At 44.3% G+C, this 16,396-nt stretch overlaps 1 protein-coding gene across 2 annotated transcripts; it reads right to left on the minus strand.

The window, feature by feature from the left end:
* Positions 1–6,179: 6,179 nt before the first annotated feature.
* Positions 6,180–12,673, minus strand: PNP (purine nucleoside phosphorylase). 2 transcript variants are annotated; one of them, XM_067741698.1, is made up of 6 exons: positions 12,498–12,673; positions 10,525–10,688; positions 8,090–8,193; positions 7,683–7,858; positions 7,379–7,569; positions 6,180–6,816 (listed from the first exon to the last, which is right to left on the minus strand). In XM_067741698.1, the coding sequence occupies exons 1-6, from the start codon at positions 12,506–12,508 to the stop codon at positions 6,599–6,601; spliced, it is 864 nt and encodes a 287-aa protein (XP_067597799.1). In that variant the 5' UTR covers positions 12,509–12,673; the 3' UTR covers positions 6,180–6,598. The 2 variants fall into 2 exon arrangements, with proteins under 2 accessions (XP_067597799.1, XP_067597791.1); XM_067741690.1 differs by having other exon boundaries at positions 10,519–10,688; positions 12,498–12,670.
* Positions 12,674–16,396: the final 3,723 nt, after the last annotated feature.

Below are 16,396 nucleotides of genomic sequence, written 5' to 3' on the forward strand. Positions count from 1 at the left end.
CCGCACCGCAATGAAGAGTAGCCCCCACTTGCTGCAACTAGAGAAAGCCTGCACGTAGCAACAAAGATCCAACACAGCCAAACATAAATAAATAAAAAATAAATTTATTAAAAAAAAAAACAACCACTGTGCCAAATATCAACTACATTCCTTGATGGTAATTAAATTATTTTCATACTTCATTTGATGGAATGGGTAGAATATTAACAATGGTAGTAGCTCTACAGTATTATTTGGAGGGAACAGTGGAGGTTAATACTGTGAACTGGAATTGACCTGGACAGTCTTTGATGGGTAAAAAGAACACTGGATAGAACTAGAACACCTCAGGCTACATATAAAGTCGTACTATATTCCTACCAATCTTTTATTATAAAATTATAGCCAAAGCTCAAGTAGAAACAGCTCAAAATAAAATAGGAAAAGCAAAGACAAAGGCCAATATCAAATAGCTGGCTGACAAGCAAAATGGTATTTTAAAAAATGAATAAAAGAGAGAAGGGAAAGAGGACAAGAAAAAAAGTGATTTGCAAATGAGCTAAAGTAAGCCTCCTAAATGAACAAACTCAGAATGGAAGTGAAAATGAAAACCCGATGGAGGAGTGGAGGAGTTCTCTGACCCCAAAACAAGAGAACAAAGGCAGATTAATACCAAACAATTTCAAATCTAATTTAGACTAAAGCTAAAAGTCTGGCAAAAAGATTAAAGACAGGAAATTTTCCATTTTTATTAAAATCCAAATTTACAATAACAGAAAAACAAGGCAGGTAGCTAGTGTTTATTCAAATGGCGTCCCTTAGAAACAAAATGTAATTATGAAAAACAGAGGCCTATTTACAAGAAAGAGCAATGCAAATCTAAGCCAGATCAAATTTAGATGCAAGGCACAGCACGGAAGGAACAGTTCCATTCTTCTTCACCTTCTTCTTTTAAAGGGGCAGCAACTCTTTGTATCTATTTGTAATAGTAATCAACTCAGACTGGGAAATAGCTAAAAACAAACAAACAAAAAACAAACAAAATCCAAGCATACTCTTCCTTTGGTTCTAAAAAATTTGAGTGACAGACATGTATTCTTGACAGCATGGACCTAATTCATCAAGTAAGCACAATAATTAACAGATGTGAAAAGATCTCCAAGATACATTAAGGTAAAATAAAATAACAAGGTGTAGAACAAAAAGTATAACATGCTAACTTCTGTGTATAATAATAGGAGAAAAAAAAATACGTATTTTTATTTGTTTATATTTTTATAAATCCTGCAAGAATGCACAAGAAGCTAATAAAAGTGATTCCTAGTGGGGTGGGGAAGGAAGGGCAGATGGAGGAGAGGACTGAGATGAACATTTTCACTGTATACATTTTTTTGTGGCATCATTTTTTAACGATGTGATTCTATCACCTATTCAAATTTTAATCCAAAAAAAAAGAGAAAACTAATTTGACTTAAGTGTATATTTTTATTTCTAAATTGCTTACGCTCTTGTCTTTATGTTTTTTTGTTTTGGTTTTTTTTTCTGTGGTATGCGGGCCTCTCCCGTTGCGGGGCACAGGCTCTGGACACGCAAGCTCAGCGGCCATGGCTCACGGGTCCAGCCGCTCCGCGGAATCTGGGATCTTCCCGGACCAGGGCTCGAACCCGTGTTCCCTGCATTGGCAGGTGGATTCTTAACCACTACGCCACCAGGGAAGCCCTGGCAGGTGGATTCTTAACCACTGCGCCAACGGAGAAGTCGGAAGCCTCCCCGCTTCTGGTTAGGCTTTAGTCCATCAAAATACTACAGTGTGATTTTTCCCATCAGTCCTTAGTTAAAAAGCTGGCCACTTGCCTAGAGAATAAGGTTAGCACTCCTTAGCCTGAGATCAGAGCTCTAAACAATCTAGCCCCTCTCCACCTTATCTCCAACTGCTCGCATTCATGATTTCTTCATTTTAACCTTTCCAGTCTGTTAAATTAGACATTCCTGAATTGGCCTGCATGTAGTGCTTTCAGCTATATCCTCCTCACCTCTCTTTCCTATAAAGCCTAACTTGAGTCCTACCAATCCTTTACCCATTCCCCATCCTCTGTAGCACGTTATCATTGGCACTTAGCATGTACTACTTTTCACACATTATTGTATTCCTCTTTCAAAAACAATTTTTCTAAACAATGACAATATAACACACAAAAAGACTAAAATAGGCATAGAGGGTACCACTAATTCAACCTTGTTTTTCCTTTTTTATGCATATATCCTGTCCCCTGTCTAGACTGAAAGCACTTTGTCTTATTACCAATTTATATTATGGTTTTTAAGACAATGTTCTATACAAAATACATGATTAGTAACATTTGTTTTTTTGTTTGTTTTTTTGTTTTTTGGTTTTTTTTCGGTACGCGGGCCTCTCACAGTTGTGGCCTCTCCCGTTGCGGAGCACAGGCTCCGGACGCGCAGGCTCAGCGGCCATGGCTCACGGGCGCAGCTGCTCCTCGGCATGTGGAACCTTCCCGGACCGGGGCACGAACCAGTGTCCCCTGCATCGGCAGGCGGACTCTCAACCACTGCGCCACCAGGAAAGCCCAGTAACATTATTTTTTTTTAATAAATTTACTTATTTATTTTTGGCTGTGTTGGGTCTTTGTTGCTGTGCACGGGTTTTCTCTAGTTGTGGCGAGCGGAGGCTACTTTTCGTTGCGGTGCGCAGGCTTCTCATTGTGGTGGCTTTTCTTGCTGCAGAGCACGGGCTCTAGGTGCATAGGCTTCAGTAACTGTGGCACGTGAGCTCAGTAGTTGTGGCTCGGGGGCTCTAGCGCGCAGACTCAGTAGTTGTGGCGCATGGACTTAGTTGCTCTAGCAGCATGTGGGATCTTCTTGGACCAGGGCTTGAACCTGTGTCCCCTGCATTAGCAGGCAGATTCTTAACCACTGTGCCACCAGGGAAGTCCTAGTAACATTACTGATGTAGGTAAAGATGACCATGATAGGGTCAGGGAAGAGAACATGACTTGATGGGGTAAGTGTGTTTTGACACATATGATGAGGCTCAAGAAACTGAACCCATTTTTTCGACATTCTGTAGGCCCCTCTGGAGAGTTTTTTTTCGAGAACTACCCTTCTGTAGGCGCCCCCCCCCCCCGAGACCTATCTCCCTGACTTTGTGTTTTTATTCTTTTGCACACCTCAATTGATACATTCATTTTGGGCTGGGTTCGTTGGCATTTTGAAACTGAAAATACTTGATAAACCAAATGTGGTGTAGCCATACAAGGGAATATTAGTTGGTTATAAAAAGGAAGGAAGTACTGATACACGTTACAACTTAGATGAACCTTGAAAACATTATGCTAAGTGAAAGAAGCCAGTCACAAAGTCCACATCATTCCATATATGATTCTATTCATATGAAAGCCCAAAATAGTTCACTCTACAGAGTAGAAAGTAGATTAGTGGTTGTTTGGGGCCAGGGAGCGTGGGAGTGGGGGTGGAGTGTACAGTGACAGCTAAAAGGTACAGGTTTCCTTTGGAGGTGATGGAAGTGTTCTAAAATTGACTCTGATGACGATTGATTGTACTTATCTGTGAACATACTAAAAATCTTTGAATTACACACTTTAAATGGGTGAATTTTATTTTATGTGAATTATATCGCAGTAAAGCTGTTTTCTAAAAATATTGAAGACACTGTGTGGTCATGCTTTTCCTCCTCAGCCCATACCCACCTTGAAACTAGAATTCTAGTGAATTTAGAATTAATAATTATTATCTATAATTAAATGACTAGGGACTTCCTTCGTGGTCCAGTGGTTAAGACTCCATGCTCCCAACGCAGGGGGCCCGGTTCGCTACCTGGTCAGGGAACTAGATCCTGCATGCCGTAACTAGAGATCCCGCACATCGTAACTAAATATCCCGTGTGCCGCAACTAAGACTCGGAGCAGACAAATAAATATTTTTTTTAAAATGACTATTACTTGCCTGTAGCTACTTTCCTTGTCATAGCTTACTTTGTACTATAAAGAATATATAATTTTGTTTTCTGTCATCATGGGGGTATATTTAATGCCCTAACATGAATATAGTAATATATACTTGTATAAAGTAGGTGAGTTCTAATTTTTGTGCTTAGATCTAAGGAATTAGACTCTTGAATTAGGACATCAAATGCATAATCTTCTTCATTAATCTAGTATTCTATTATGAAATACAAGATACCTTCTAAATCTAAAAAGGTAGAAATGCCCTTAAATATTCCACTCAAGTCTCTCTGGGACGTATTTTTCAGATGACACCATTCTGATTCCTGATCCATCTCACCAAGAAGCAGATCCAGGGTAAGAAAGCCCAGCACCAAATGCAGCCCTCCTCTAACCCCCAAGTACCCATCTGCTATGTCTCCATGTCTTCTGTTCTAGTCACACCTGTTGTGACAATGACCCACAAACATTGTGAGCGCTTCGGCTCACCCTGATGTGAAATCCTTCCTCCCTTTCATCCTTGAAGACTAAGCTCAAAGTTAAACAACCTTTCTCTCAATAACCGGTCTCAAAGTCCAGTGTATACTTATAATCAGTTCATCCTTTGGACTCGCATAACATGTGACTTGTACCTATTTTATACTGCCTTATATGAACAATTAATAGCTTTACAAATGTGTATCTGTTAAGACTGTAGGGCCCTTGAGAGGGAAAGACCATTTTTATATTCTCAATTTAACATTTTATTAGGCTAAGAGTGTTATACAGAAATATTCAATAACTTGATTAAAAAGAAATGTAACTGTGAATCACTATATTGTACATCTATAACATAGAATATTGTACATCAACTATATTTCAATTAAAAAAATAAATTAAAAAAATGTCTATAAGCATCTCATGAGATGAACAAGTTACTGTGATGTGTATGTATCTGAAGGATGCACAGTCCTTCCCTCTACACCAGCTCTCTCAGAGACAAATGACAGACGCTAGCAGATTGCCAGGTAGGGTTTTAGAGGTGGATGAAGGTACAAAGAACGGATGAAAAGAAGAGTAGTTACAGGGCCACTTCAGGATACCTTTTCTTTGTGCTGGGCTCAGCTAGGTAGGTCAGGTAGCAAACAAAGGATGATTTGAAAGTTTTCGAAAGCTTTCCTGCCAAAATGCCTCTTGCATGTTTCGGGGTTTTTTTATGTGGTACGCGGGCCTCTCACTGTTGTGGCCTCTCCTGTTGTGGAGCACAGGCTCCGGACGCGCAGGCTCAGCGGCCATGGCTCACGGGCCCAGCCGCTCCGCGGCATGTGGGATCTTCCCGGACTAGGGCACGAACCAGCGTCTCCTACATCGGCAGGCGGATTCTCAACCACTGCGCCACCAGGGAATCCCACCTCTTCCATGTTATACTACTAACTGAAATGTTACCACTGTGGTAGAGTCATCCAGCTCTACCCGCTGTCGAAAGGCAAACAGGCCTGAGTGGGTGGGGATAGTATGATTTTCAAACGTGCCAGCCAGCTGAATGCAAGTTGATAAGCGCCAGCAGTGCAATGGGCCAACAAAAGGTAATGCCTAGGCTCCTGTCACAGGGAGGTTCTGACCAAGAATGGTGAAAAGGAAAACTAACACCCAGGAAGAAAGCAATAGGAGGCAAGGAAGTGCTCCAAGAGAAGAGGCCAGAGTGAGTCAACTTCACAGGGGCTGGCAGGACGCTAATCAGCAGTGGAGCTGCCGGCAGCAGAGAAAGGGGTATTTGCCACTGCACTGTCAGAATGGAGTGACAGAATGTATGGGTGTCACGAACTATGGCAGAGGTTAGCGGCGGCGGTGGGGGGGGAACCGAAGGAAACCAACAAGAAATACAATTAGGGCTTACCAAGGATGTGGCAACTGTGGAACATAAGCTGAGATCAGTGAACGAATTCAGAGATTCATGAGAGCTGACAGAGAGAGAAACAACCAGAAAGCAAAAGGACAGAGGCAAGACTGATCTGAGGGAAGTGGCCATCATGTACAGTCCTTCCTTATCTTCTAACACTGTCTTTCACCTCTTTGCCTTTCCTCCATCCTTTCCTGCATCCACATACCATCTACCTCAATTCTTAGCTGTCTGAGAGGCAGAGAGTCAAACCACAAGACATGTGGTCTCATGATTGGTTTCATGCCAGTCTTGGCCTGTGCCCCACCCTTATCCCAAATTACACAAAAATAAAGAAATTATTTCATCTTTCTCTTTATTCTCAAAATATGATAGTATAAAACTCCAAAAGGAAGAGGCTGTTCCTTGTGTGGTCTCCAGTGCTTTGAGGAGCAGAGCTGAGCCCCCAGGAATGTAAGAGGATCATCTCAAAAAGCTAGCAGTAGCTACTAGGCTGAGTTCGACAGCCCCAAGTCAAATCCCTGGATGTGTGGTAGGGCTTGGGCTCTTGAAGAGGAATAGGGGTGGAAATCATTTTGTGATGACAGCTGAGCAGAAGAGCACTCTGTATCAGAAAGGTCTGGTGGGAGAAGCAGGGCAGGTGACACTCCTTTCTGCCACTACCTAAGGGCAGAGGCACGTGACTCCAGCAAGAGGCCAAAGTAGGTAGCAGCTCCTTGGATCCCAGAAGGGAGATGCCAGACCACTCCAGGGCTGGTTAACTGGCATTGTCAGGCAGTGGAATGCTAGCCATAAGAATGGAGACAAATTGCTCCAATTTCTGCGTAACTTGCTTCCCGGCCTCTAGTACTTCCTTGTGATTGGCCTTCTCCTGGCTTTCATAATCCAAGATGACCTTGTTAGTGATGAGGGAGAAGCCAAAGACTCGAAGTCCACAGTGCCTTGCAACTATAACTTCCGGTACTGTGCTCATGCCTGATGTGGAGAAAGAGGGAAACCAACTGTCAGGATCCGCAAATGACTCTTTTCCTCACCCTTTAGCCTCACCTCCATTAATCACCTCGTTGACAATTTAGCATCAAGAAAACATCCAAAGAAACAGCTAAATTCGTGTCAAGCTTAGGCTGTTCTGTACTGCCTAAAAGAGTCGGGCCTCAGAGGGCCTTGCACATCTCTTATAAATAGAAATTTCTATCTGTTTGTGGTCATTCTAAAGTCAGTTCTAATGATGCAATTCTATCTTCCAGCCAAAGGGTACAGAAGGTGGCTATAATGATATTTGTTAAAATAATCAGAAACAGTCATCAAATTATGGACCGCTCATTAGCATTGCAGTGGTTAGAGCCCTTGGTGGTGGGTGGTGAGTTGATGCTACGATGCAAACCTTCCACCACCTTTCAAGTCAGTTTAATTCAATCTTCCCTTAAGTCAGGCCCTCTTTCAGTTTATCATCTAGGTCTATAATCTTTTTCTCTTTTCCATCTTATTTTGCCAGAACCCTCCCTCTTCAAGCCTCCAGCCAAGTTCCCCTCCTCACCAACAGCATCTGCTCCCAGCTTCTGCAGCAGACGACACTCTGCCACAGTCTCAAAGCTGGGGCCTGCCACCATCACATAGGTTCCTTCCCGTAACTCTCTCTGCTCTCCCATTTGTTTCCAGGTACTGTGAGCCTTCTGCCTCATATCCCGGTCGTAGGCATCAGACATGGCAGGGAAACGAACTCCAAACCTAGGGCACAGGTTGGATTATCTCAGATTAATGGAATAGAATAAGCTCTCTCCCAACTCCCAGACAAGTCCTTAGAGCCCACCTATCTATACAAAAAGGAGCAGGATAGCTACCTTTCATCATTGGGCCCTCTGAGAGGGTTCTCACCGCAGAAACCAGGTAGATTGATGTGATCGCGGATCAGCATGATATCTCCAACCTCAAACTCGGGGTTGAGCCCTCCAGCTGCATTGGTGACCACTAGAGTGTCCACACCCAGAAGATGGAAAACCCTCACTGGGAATGTCACCTTAGAAGCAAAAGATAAAAGATCAGAGAGTGTTCTTTAAAATGTCACCAATCCACCCATGCAGATGATACAGCATGATACAGCATAAAAGACGAGATACAGCATGATACAGCATAAAAGACGAGAAAGAAGGGGACCAAAAATCTACTTTGCCTGGGTAGTTAGGTAATAAAATAGGAGAGCTCTCTCCCGCTTCCTCCAGACCCAATCAGGTTTGTGTCCCTGATTTACCTTCCAGAGCGGGTAGCCTTCGTACATGTGGAACCTGCCCTGCATCATCACACAGCCTCTGCCATTCAAGATCCCAAACACCAGTCGGCCAGCATGACCTGGCACTGTACACAAAAAAGAAAGGGAAATGCATGGACAGATGCTTTCATACAACACATATCCACTGAGTACCTACTCTGAGCCAACTCACTGTGCTCAACAGGTGAGGGTATACTTAATCAAAAGAAAACATTATCATCTCCACTCTCAGAAAGTTTAAGTCTGGTGGGGGAGATAGAAACTAATCATAAACTTAGATATAAGTACATCCTGAGATTAGAGCTATGGGGGTGAGGATGTTCAATGTGAACACACATCAGTTTCTTTTTAAAGAAATTTCAAAAGAATGAGAAAGCCATACTGTAAGAGAATAAAAGAATAAAAAATAGAATAAGTGAGTAATAATGAATGCAGTGAGTGTCGTAATTATAGACCTCTTTTCCAAAATTTCCAAAACTCTCAAAATCTGTATCCTTACTACCCTAACTAAACTATATGCTTCCTCCCTCCTGAGAGGGAGCTCATGGTATATTCTAGCTTCCTAAGGAGGCTAGGAACAAGGAAAGGGGCTGAGGTTGGACCCATACAAGTCTCCTTTGTGACCCACAAAACAATCCTGTGGAAATACGTACCCTGAATGGGGCATGCAGGGGCATGGGAGTGCAAAGATAACTCTCCACACAGACACAGTAACCATTATTACCATTTCTCTCATCTAACATTTCTCCTTTAATGGACATGGCTGACCTATCCCTTAGAGAATGGATGGTCTGGGAGAGGGACCAAAACAAAGAGGGAGAATTGAGGGATACTCAGAGATTGAGGAGCTTATAAAAAAATTACAGGGCTTCCCTGGTGGTGCAGTGGTTAAGAATCCGCCTGCCAATGCAGGGGACATGGGTTCAAGCCCTGGTCCGGGAAGATCCCACATGCCACGGAGCAGCTAAGCCCATGAGCCACAGCTACTGAGCCTGCACTCTAGAGCCCGCCAGCCACAACTACTGAGTCTGCGCTCTAGAGCCCGCGAGCCACAACTACTGAGCCCACGCGCCACAACTACTGAAGCCCGTGCGCCTAGAGCCCGTGCTCCGCAACAAGAGAAGTCACCGCAATGAGAAGCCGGCACACTGCCGCGAAGCCCACACGCAGCAACAAAGACCTGACACAGCCAATAAATAAATAAGTAAAATAAATTTATTTTAAAAAAAATTGCCAGTAGTAGAGCAGAGGTGACACAGTTAGGGAAACCCAAATAAAGTATAAAAAGTAAATTGATAAAGTTTTAAAAAATTAATCCACTTAGTTAGTGCAGTGCCCTTCTCACTGCAGGTAGGAGTGGCAGGTGGAGCCAGAGTCACTACTATCTCTCTTAGAAAACTTTGCACTCCCTTCTCTCACTTTTTAATATTTCCTTCTCCAACCCCATCCCCACCTCCCTGCTCTGGTCTCCCAGTCTTGCTCCAAAGGGCATGAAAAATATCTGTTAAAACTCTTAACTCTCCAGGAAAAGAGGAAGGAAAGTAGAATCTGAAAAATTAATAAATAAACCAACAGAAGTTAGTTATCTGAGAAATTAATAAGTAAACCAAATAAACTACTCTTGTCCTTTACTTGGTCCTATTTCACCTGGCCCTTCTCTAAGCCTCATCCACAGCATGCGGAACGTCCCCGACCAGGGACTGAACCCACGCCGTTGCAGTGGAAGTGTGGAGTCTTAGCCACTGGACCACCACGGAAGCCCAGCCTTAGAGCTTTTGGCTGCTATTAGGATGCTGGGTACACTATCCTCAGAACTCCACTGTGCATAGGGGGCCCTTTCCCCTTCCAAAGGGTCAGTGTGAATCAAGTCCTGTGTATTCATGTATCACCTGGGTATTTGTCTGCAAGAACGTGGCAGTCTGTGTGTTCATTTGTTGCTGTGCACCAGTGTGTGCCTTACCCTAGGACTGGAGTTAGAGCTGGGGAGATTGGGAATGGCAGGAATACATGGGACAGGGAAGGCCTGACTTTGTCTGGGAGCTTACAGGCACTGCTCTTTCCACTTAGGCTACAGACTGAAAGAAATGAGAGAGGTGTATGAGGATATGGTGACCATAGTGTGTATGGGGAAAGAGTGTGCAGGGGAAGTGTTGTAGAGCTTTAGGGAGCTGAGTCATTAAAGCACAGGAAATATGTCATCATACAGTAACATAAACATGCCCTACTAAAACATTTCTACTGGGGGAATTTCCTTCTAAAGTCATTCTGATTCTTGGTGGGTTTTTCCCTCTGTTACAACAGTTGTCTCTAGTCAAATGCTATAGAGGATAGCCAGGGTGTAGAAGCATTGCCCTCCCATCAGAATCCCATCAATATCCCTCAGTCCTATCCCTCCTCCCCCTTGCCAGCACCTGTACTTTTGGGAAAGTTCGGTATTTCACTGTAGTCAAAGATCTGGGCCTGAGTTAATCTGTCACTCAGACCTCCTAACCCAGAACCACAGATCACCGCCACTTGAGGTCGGTGTTTGGTGTGAGACAAAAGCCATTTTGCAGTGTTCTGATAATCTTCATACTTGAATCTAGGAAAAAAAGGAAAACCAAGGTGAGTTTCACTTCCATCCCAAGGGTATCATAAACTAATGACCTTCAGCGTAGAAAGGCTGACTGAGGTACTAAGGTGACAGGGGACAGAGAAGTGGGCCAAGGAGCTAGACAAGCTACTGCACAAAAAAGCAAACCCAGGCCACAACTTTGGTTGTCAACAGCTGGAGCAGAACTGACTGCGTAAGTTTCTCAGCAGCTGCTTGTGAAAACTAGACTCTGGAGCCCACCCCTACAGAATGGGGAGAGACCCCAGAATCGCTATTTCTTACAAAAGTGCCTCAGGTAATTCTGATTCAAAAACCAGGTTTCAGAATTCTGGTCTTGAGGAAGCAGAACTCAACAGGGATTCTAGTCCCAATTTTGTCTTTATTAGGCAAGTAACTTGTGCTTCAAATTCTTTCCTCTAATGTAAAGCAAGGGAATGTAATCGGCCTCACTTATCTAACAGGCTCAGTTTGAAAATGAATTTAAAATTTACTAACAAGCTCCAAAGACCTTTGACTCCATAAATCATGGTTCAGGTCCACAGCACCTGAACCTCTTTTACAACTTTCCCCCCCTGCCCGTGTTTCCTCCCTGCCTTCTCCCATCTTTCCTTCTCTTCATCAAGGTCCAAGGTCCTTTGCCCTTCAGAGACCTAAAGGCATACGCTTATGCAGAACCCAGACATCCCCAAGAATCAACTGGGAATTTTTCTCACAATTCCAGTCCAATTCTCTCATACCTAGCTGGAAAAAACAAGGAGAAGGGACGGGGCAGGGGAGGAAACGACGACTGAGGTGTGACAGAGCTGAACACAACTAACCAAGCCTCCAGAGGAAACCTCTTTCTTCAAGTGCTGCCTTTACAATACACCGGGCTACCCTCAGGGAAGTAGCTGGGTAAGGGACCGGGTCGGGGCAATAGAAGCGGGGTCATAGAATGATGAAGAGAGAAGCGGTGAGATGGTAAAAGTGAATCAAATAGCATCCCCAAGAGGCGCCAAGGAAATGAAATATGTGTGAAGCCCTGGCCACCCAGCACATCTAGCCACAGCTTACAGGACTTCCTCATTGGCCAGCAGTCTCCCAAGAATGCCCTGAATCCCTTGGGCACCCAAAAGCCACTTTGATCCCTACTGCTGGAGACTTGGGCTGGGACTTCAAGGACCAAAGCCGAAATAAGCGTTTTCAAAGGTGAAGTGGGGGGAGGAGGCAGGATCTGTTGCTCAGTTCAGTGAATAAGAATTTCCTTCTCTCCTTGGAGACGACATCCCCAACTTAATTGAAACTCCACCTTGGAGGAAAGAGAGGCGTTGTCGAGGGACGTGAGCAATCTCTCCTCTGAAGGAGGAACTCCAGATATGGGCGCCAAAAGTATCTCGCGGCTTTACCTAGACTCTAGAATGGGAATCTGTGACGAGCACGTGGGTTGAAAAGACCTTCTCTGTATGTGGGTGGGGGAGTACGCTCCCTCTACACTCACATCGCAACGCGTGCGTGCACGCACACACACCGGCTTCTTTGGCGAGTCGTCTACGGTCTACTAACCTGTCCCCTTCCTGCTCTGGTGGCGCCACCCCTGCTCGATTCCCGCGCGCGCCCCTGCCAGCGCTGGCCGCCCCACTGCTCTGCCGCCTTGCCCCTGATACTGGGCTCCGAGCCAGGCCTCTCTGCATCCCCGGGGCGCTCGTTCCCTCTCCTGGCCCCCTCGGGGCCCAGAGTGCTGGGTTTCCAGTTCTCGATGACAGCCATTTCCCCTCCCCAGGGGCCTACGGGGTTCCCTGGGCCTGGTACCCGCCTCACCCGTCGTCCATGGTCCCGCCGACGCCCTCTCGATCAGTTTGCCCTTCTCCGCTCAGACCTACTCCACTGAGCTAAGCTACCGCCAGTCACCGGGTACGATCCACACAGCGCATTGTTTGCAACGCGCTGGCTTATATCCCCAGCTCAGGAGTCCCAGCCAATGGCAGGCGAGTACGCGACCGGCCCCGTCTCCATGGTGACACGCCCCGACTCAATCGCCGGAGGCTAGGGTGTCAACCTAATCTGAGGTCTTCCCAGCTGCAGTACCTTTCTCGATCCTCACCCTACCCACCGCGGGGGAGGGGTAGGAGCATCCAGCATTTCGCCGCTGCACCCATTTTTAACTGCAGGTCCGGATTTTCCGGCACGGAAGCCTATGAGGGAAGAGGGTAGGAGTCGGGAGGAGAGCCCCCGAACCATCTACCTGAAACCCCATTCCTGGTTGTGTCTACAGCAAATCATGAGATATTTGAACAGAGAAAAATTTAAACCTTACGTGGTGCAAATCCAGAATAAAATTAAGTGAGCCTGTGTCTTGAGTTGCTTCCTGGGCAAAGGAAAAAGGGTCGACTCTAGCAATAATGCTGCTCTGGAGGTTACAGGATATGGGAGAACATATAAGGGGTCTAAATCCAGGCCCAGATGAGGAGAAGACAAATTTCTGAGGGTAAGTATCCCGGGATCCTCGCAGGAGGATGCAGCAAATCCCCTTCTCCAGGTGTTTCCAAATTCCCTGTAGATATTAAGCTTTGGGATTTGGGAATGAGAAATAGGAATTTCCAGGAATTTCCCCAGTATTCCCCAAATTATAAGTTATTCATAGAATACTTACTTCCATACATTCTTTACTCATTATTATGGATATCTAAAAAAATTGTTATATAAATAAGAAACAGTAGTATTTACCAAGAATTGTAACCTATAATAAAGTTTTATTGGAAAACACACACACACAATTCCTGGATCCTTGACACAGACAAAGGATGGGGATAGGGTGGGGATGGGATGGGGAAATGCAGACAGACCCTTGATTTACACGATACTCGATCCAAGGAATTCAGATAATTACAGAAGGATTCTTCCCCAAAATGAAAATTCCTGTAACAGAACTACGCAGCATAATGTCTTTGTAAGAATTTAGCTATTTTCTGCCTCCACTTTTATAATTTTAACCAAATTCACATCAAATCACAAATTGTCCTTGCTTAGCTATTGGAATCCTCCACCTATTTCCACCCTCCTGAGCTCTAACCTTTCCTGCTTGCTGTGTTAGCCAACACCATGACCCAAACCACTGTTTCCCAGCCCCGTTTCTATCTCATTCATGTAACAAATACTTATTGAGCATCAACTATGTACCAGAACTGTTCTAGTGTTAGGGACACAAGAGTAATGACAATATATGTAAACACAAAAATAACATATATAAAGAACTGAGCACAGTGCCAAATGAACGGTTTATTCTACTGTCATTATTGGATTATTATTATTATCCTTATTCATCCAGTAATTTTAGCAAAGGTAACAATAGGGTGATCTAAAGGTAAAGTTTCACCTTAGTAATGTGACTCTGTGCAATTGAGACACTGAAAGCATGATTTTGAATGATGGGTAAATTCAGTCATAAGTAAAAATCAGCCCAAGGGTAATATGTATCAATATTTGATTGCTGAAAGTTTTTTTTTTGTTTGTTTGTTTGTTTTTTGCGGTACGCGGGCCTCTCACTGCTGTGGCCTCTCCCGCCACGGAGCACAGGCTCCCAACGCGCAGGCCCAGTGGTGATGGCTCGCAGGCCCAGCCGCTCCGCGGCATGTGGGATCTTCCCGGATCGGGGCACGAACCGGCATCCCCCGCATCGGTAGGTGGACTCCCAACCACTGCGCCACCAGGGAAGCCCTGAAAGTTCCTTTTTAAACACCTCAAATCCAATCAAGTTTACACAAAAAACAAGAGTAGAACATAATTACATCTAAGAAAGCACAAACTTAATCAATTAATTTTTTTTTTTTTTTTTTTTGCCTTGCGGGGAGGCTTGTGGGATCCTAGTTCCCTGACCCTCGTCAGTGAAACCACTAAGTCCTAACCACTGGACCACCAGGGAATTCCCTTAATTAATTTTAATGGACTCTGTCTAAAGTAAGTGTAGATGATCTTCAATATATCTACAAAAGGAAAACTGAGGGACAAGGCTCAATCTTCTGTAGTGTTTCTCCTATGTCATGTAGGGAGGAACATACAGAATATATAAACATTCTGGGCACCAAAGAAATGTACTGCTATATGACAGGCAAGGACAGGTTACCAGACTGCACCTTGGCCGGGGTCACATAACCTTCAGAACCACACAATAGACTTTATTCTGAATTCAAGGTCAGCAACCAAGCTTCTGAACAATCATTTGGACCCCCAATCTTTTTAATCTCGGATTCACCAATGGCCCTATGAGTTACCCTGTGAGGCCTAGCAGGCCTCCTCAGGACACATCTTAGTGGTCTGTCCAACAGAAGGGCCCAGGTTCCAGATTGCATCAAGCCCTTGGGTCCCATCCTACCTCTAACCTTGGTTTGTTTGCATCTCTCATTGCTTTCCTCACCAGATTTTTACCTTTAAAGGGTACAGATTTAGGCATTCTGTGTGTGTCTGTATATGTGTGTGTGTGTGTGTGTGTGTGTATGTGTGTGTAAAATACTTAATGATCATATATATGAAATGTCTATTAAATGTCTATTATTTCTCTTTAGGCCATCTCAAGCCAAGCGTCCACAGTCCATTTTGATCTCTTTGCAATACCCCAGTCCAGAGGTTCCCAGTTTCTTAATTTATAGCGCACTTAGGAACTCAGAAAATTTTTCACAGCACCCCTAGGTCAAAAGAAATACCTAAGAGTTTTGCTTTTTAGGTAGCTGGTGCCTAACAGCTTAGTAACCATTTGAAAAAAATAATACAGACAAGTTGAAAGAAAAAATATTTTTTGTTTTTTTCTTAAATAGGCACAAATAGTTACTAATGGAATGTGTGTGCCTGTTGGGCACTGCCCAACTTCTCAAACCTTGCAGTCCAGCACTACTACCCACATTTCCTGTTCCGGGCTGATTTCCACACAGTACTTACTTTTTTATCAGACGACCTCCTAAAAGCCAGCTTTGCAAAGATATTTTGTCATCAAAGGAATGTAGGAAGTCTTTTTTTATTTTTTATAAATTTATTTATTTATTTTTGGCTGCATTGGGTCTTTGTTGCTGCGCGTGGGCTTTCTCTAGTTGCGGTGAGCTGGGGCTACTCTTCCTTGAGGTGCGTGGGCTTCTCATTGCGGTGGCTTCTCTCGTTGCGGGGCATGGGCTCTAGGTGCTTGGGCTTCAGTGGTTGTGGCACGTGGGCTCAGTAGTTGTGGCGCACAGGCTTTGCTGCTCCGCAGCACGTGGGGTCTTCCCAGAGCAGGGCTCCAACCCGTGTCCCCTGCGCCACCAGGGAAGTCCCGATGTAGCACAATCTAATGTTCAAATTGTGAACTACCTTGAGCTAGCAGTTCTCATAGTATACAAGAGATGTCAAATATTGCTGTGTTTCCCTTAAAAAAATTTAAATATCCCACAGTACTCCTGTGAATTTGCCCCTTGGCACAGAGTTTGGGAACTATGGCCCCAGGCACTCCTTGCCACCTCATTCCTGAATCTGTGTAGTGTAAATGAGTGGACTCTAATCAAACTACCTGTGAATGAATTCCATCTCCACCCCTTACCTACCAGCTTGTGATCCAAAGCAAGTAAAAAAAAAATCTCCTTATGCCTCAGTTTTCTCATCTGTAAAATGGTGATAATAATAGTACTTACTCTTGTTGCAAGGATTATATAAAATGCCAGTTAAATGTTTAGATAAGTGCCTGGAATTATAGTAAGTAC

This window comes from Pseudorca crassidens, chromosome 1 (genome assembly GCF_039906515.1).
Source record: "Pseudorca crassidens isolate mPseCra1 chromosome 1, mPseCra1.hap1, whole genome shotgun sequence".
Lineage (NCBI taxonomy): Eukaryota > Metazoa > Chordata > Mammalia > Artiodactyla > Delphinidae > Pseudorca > Pseudorca crassidens.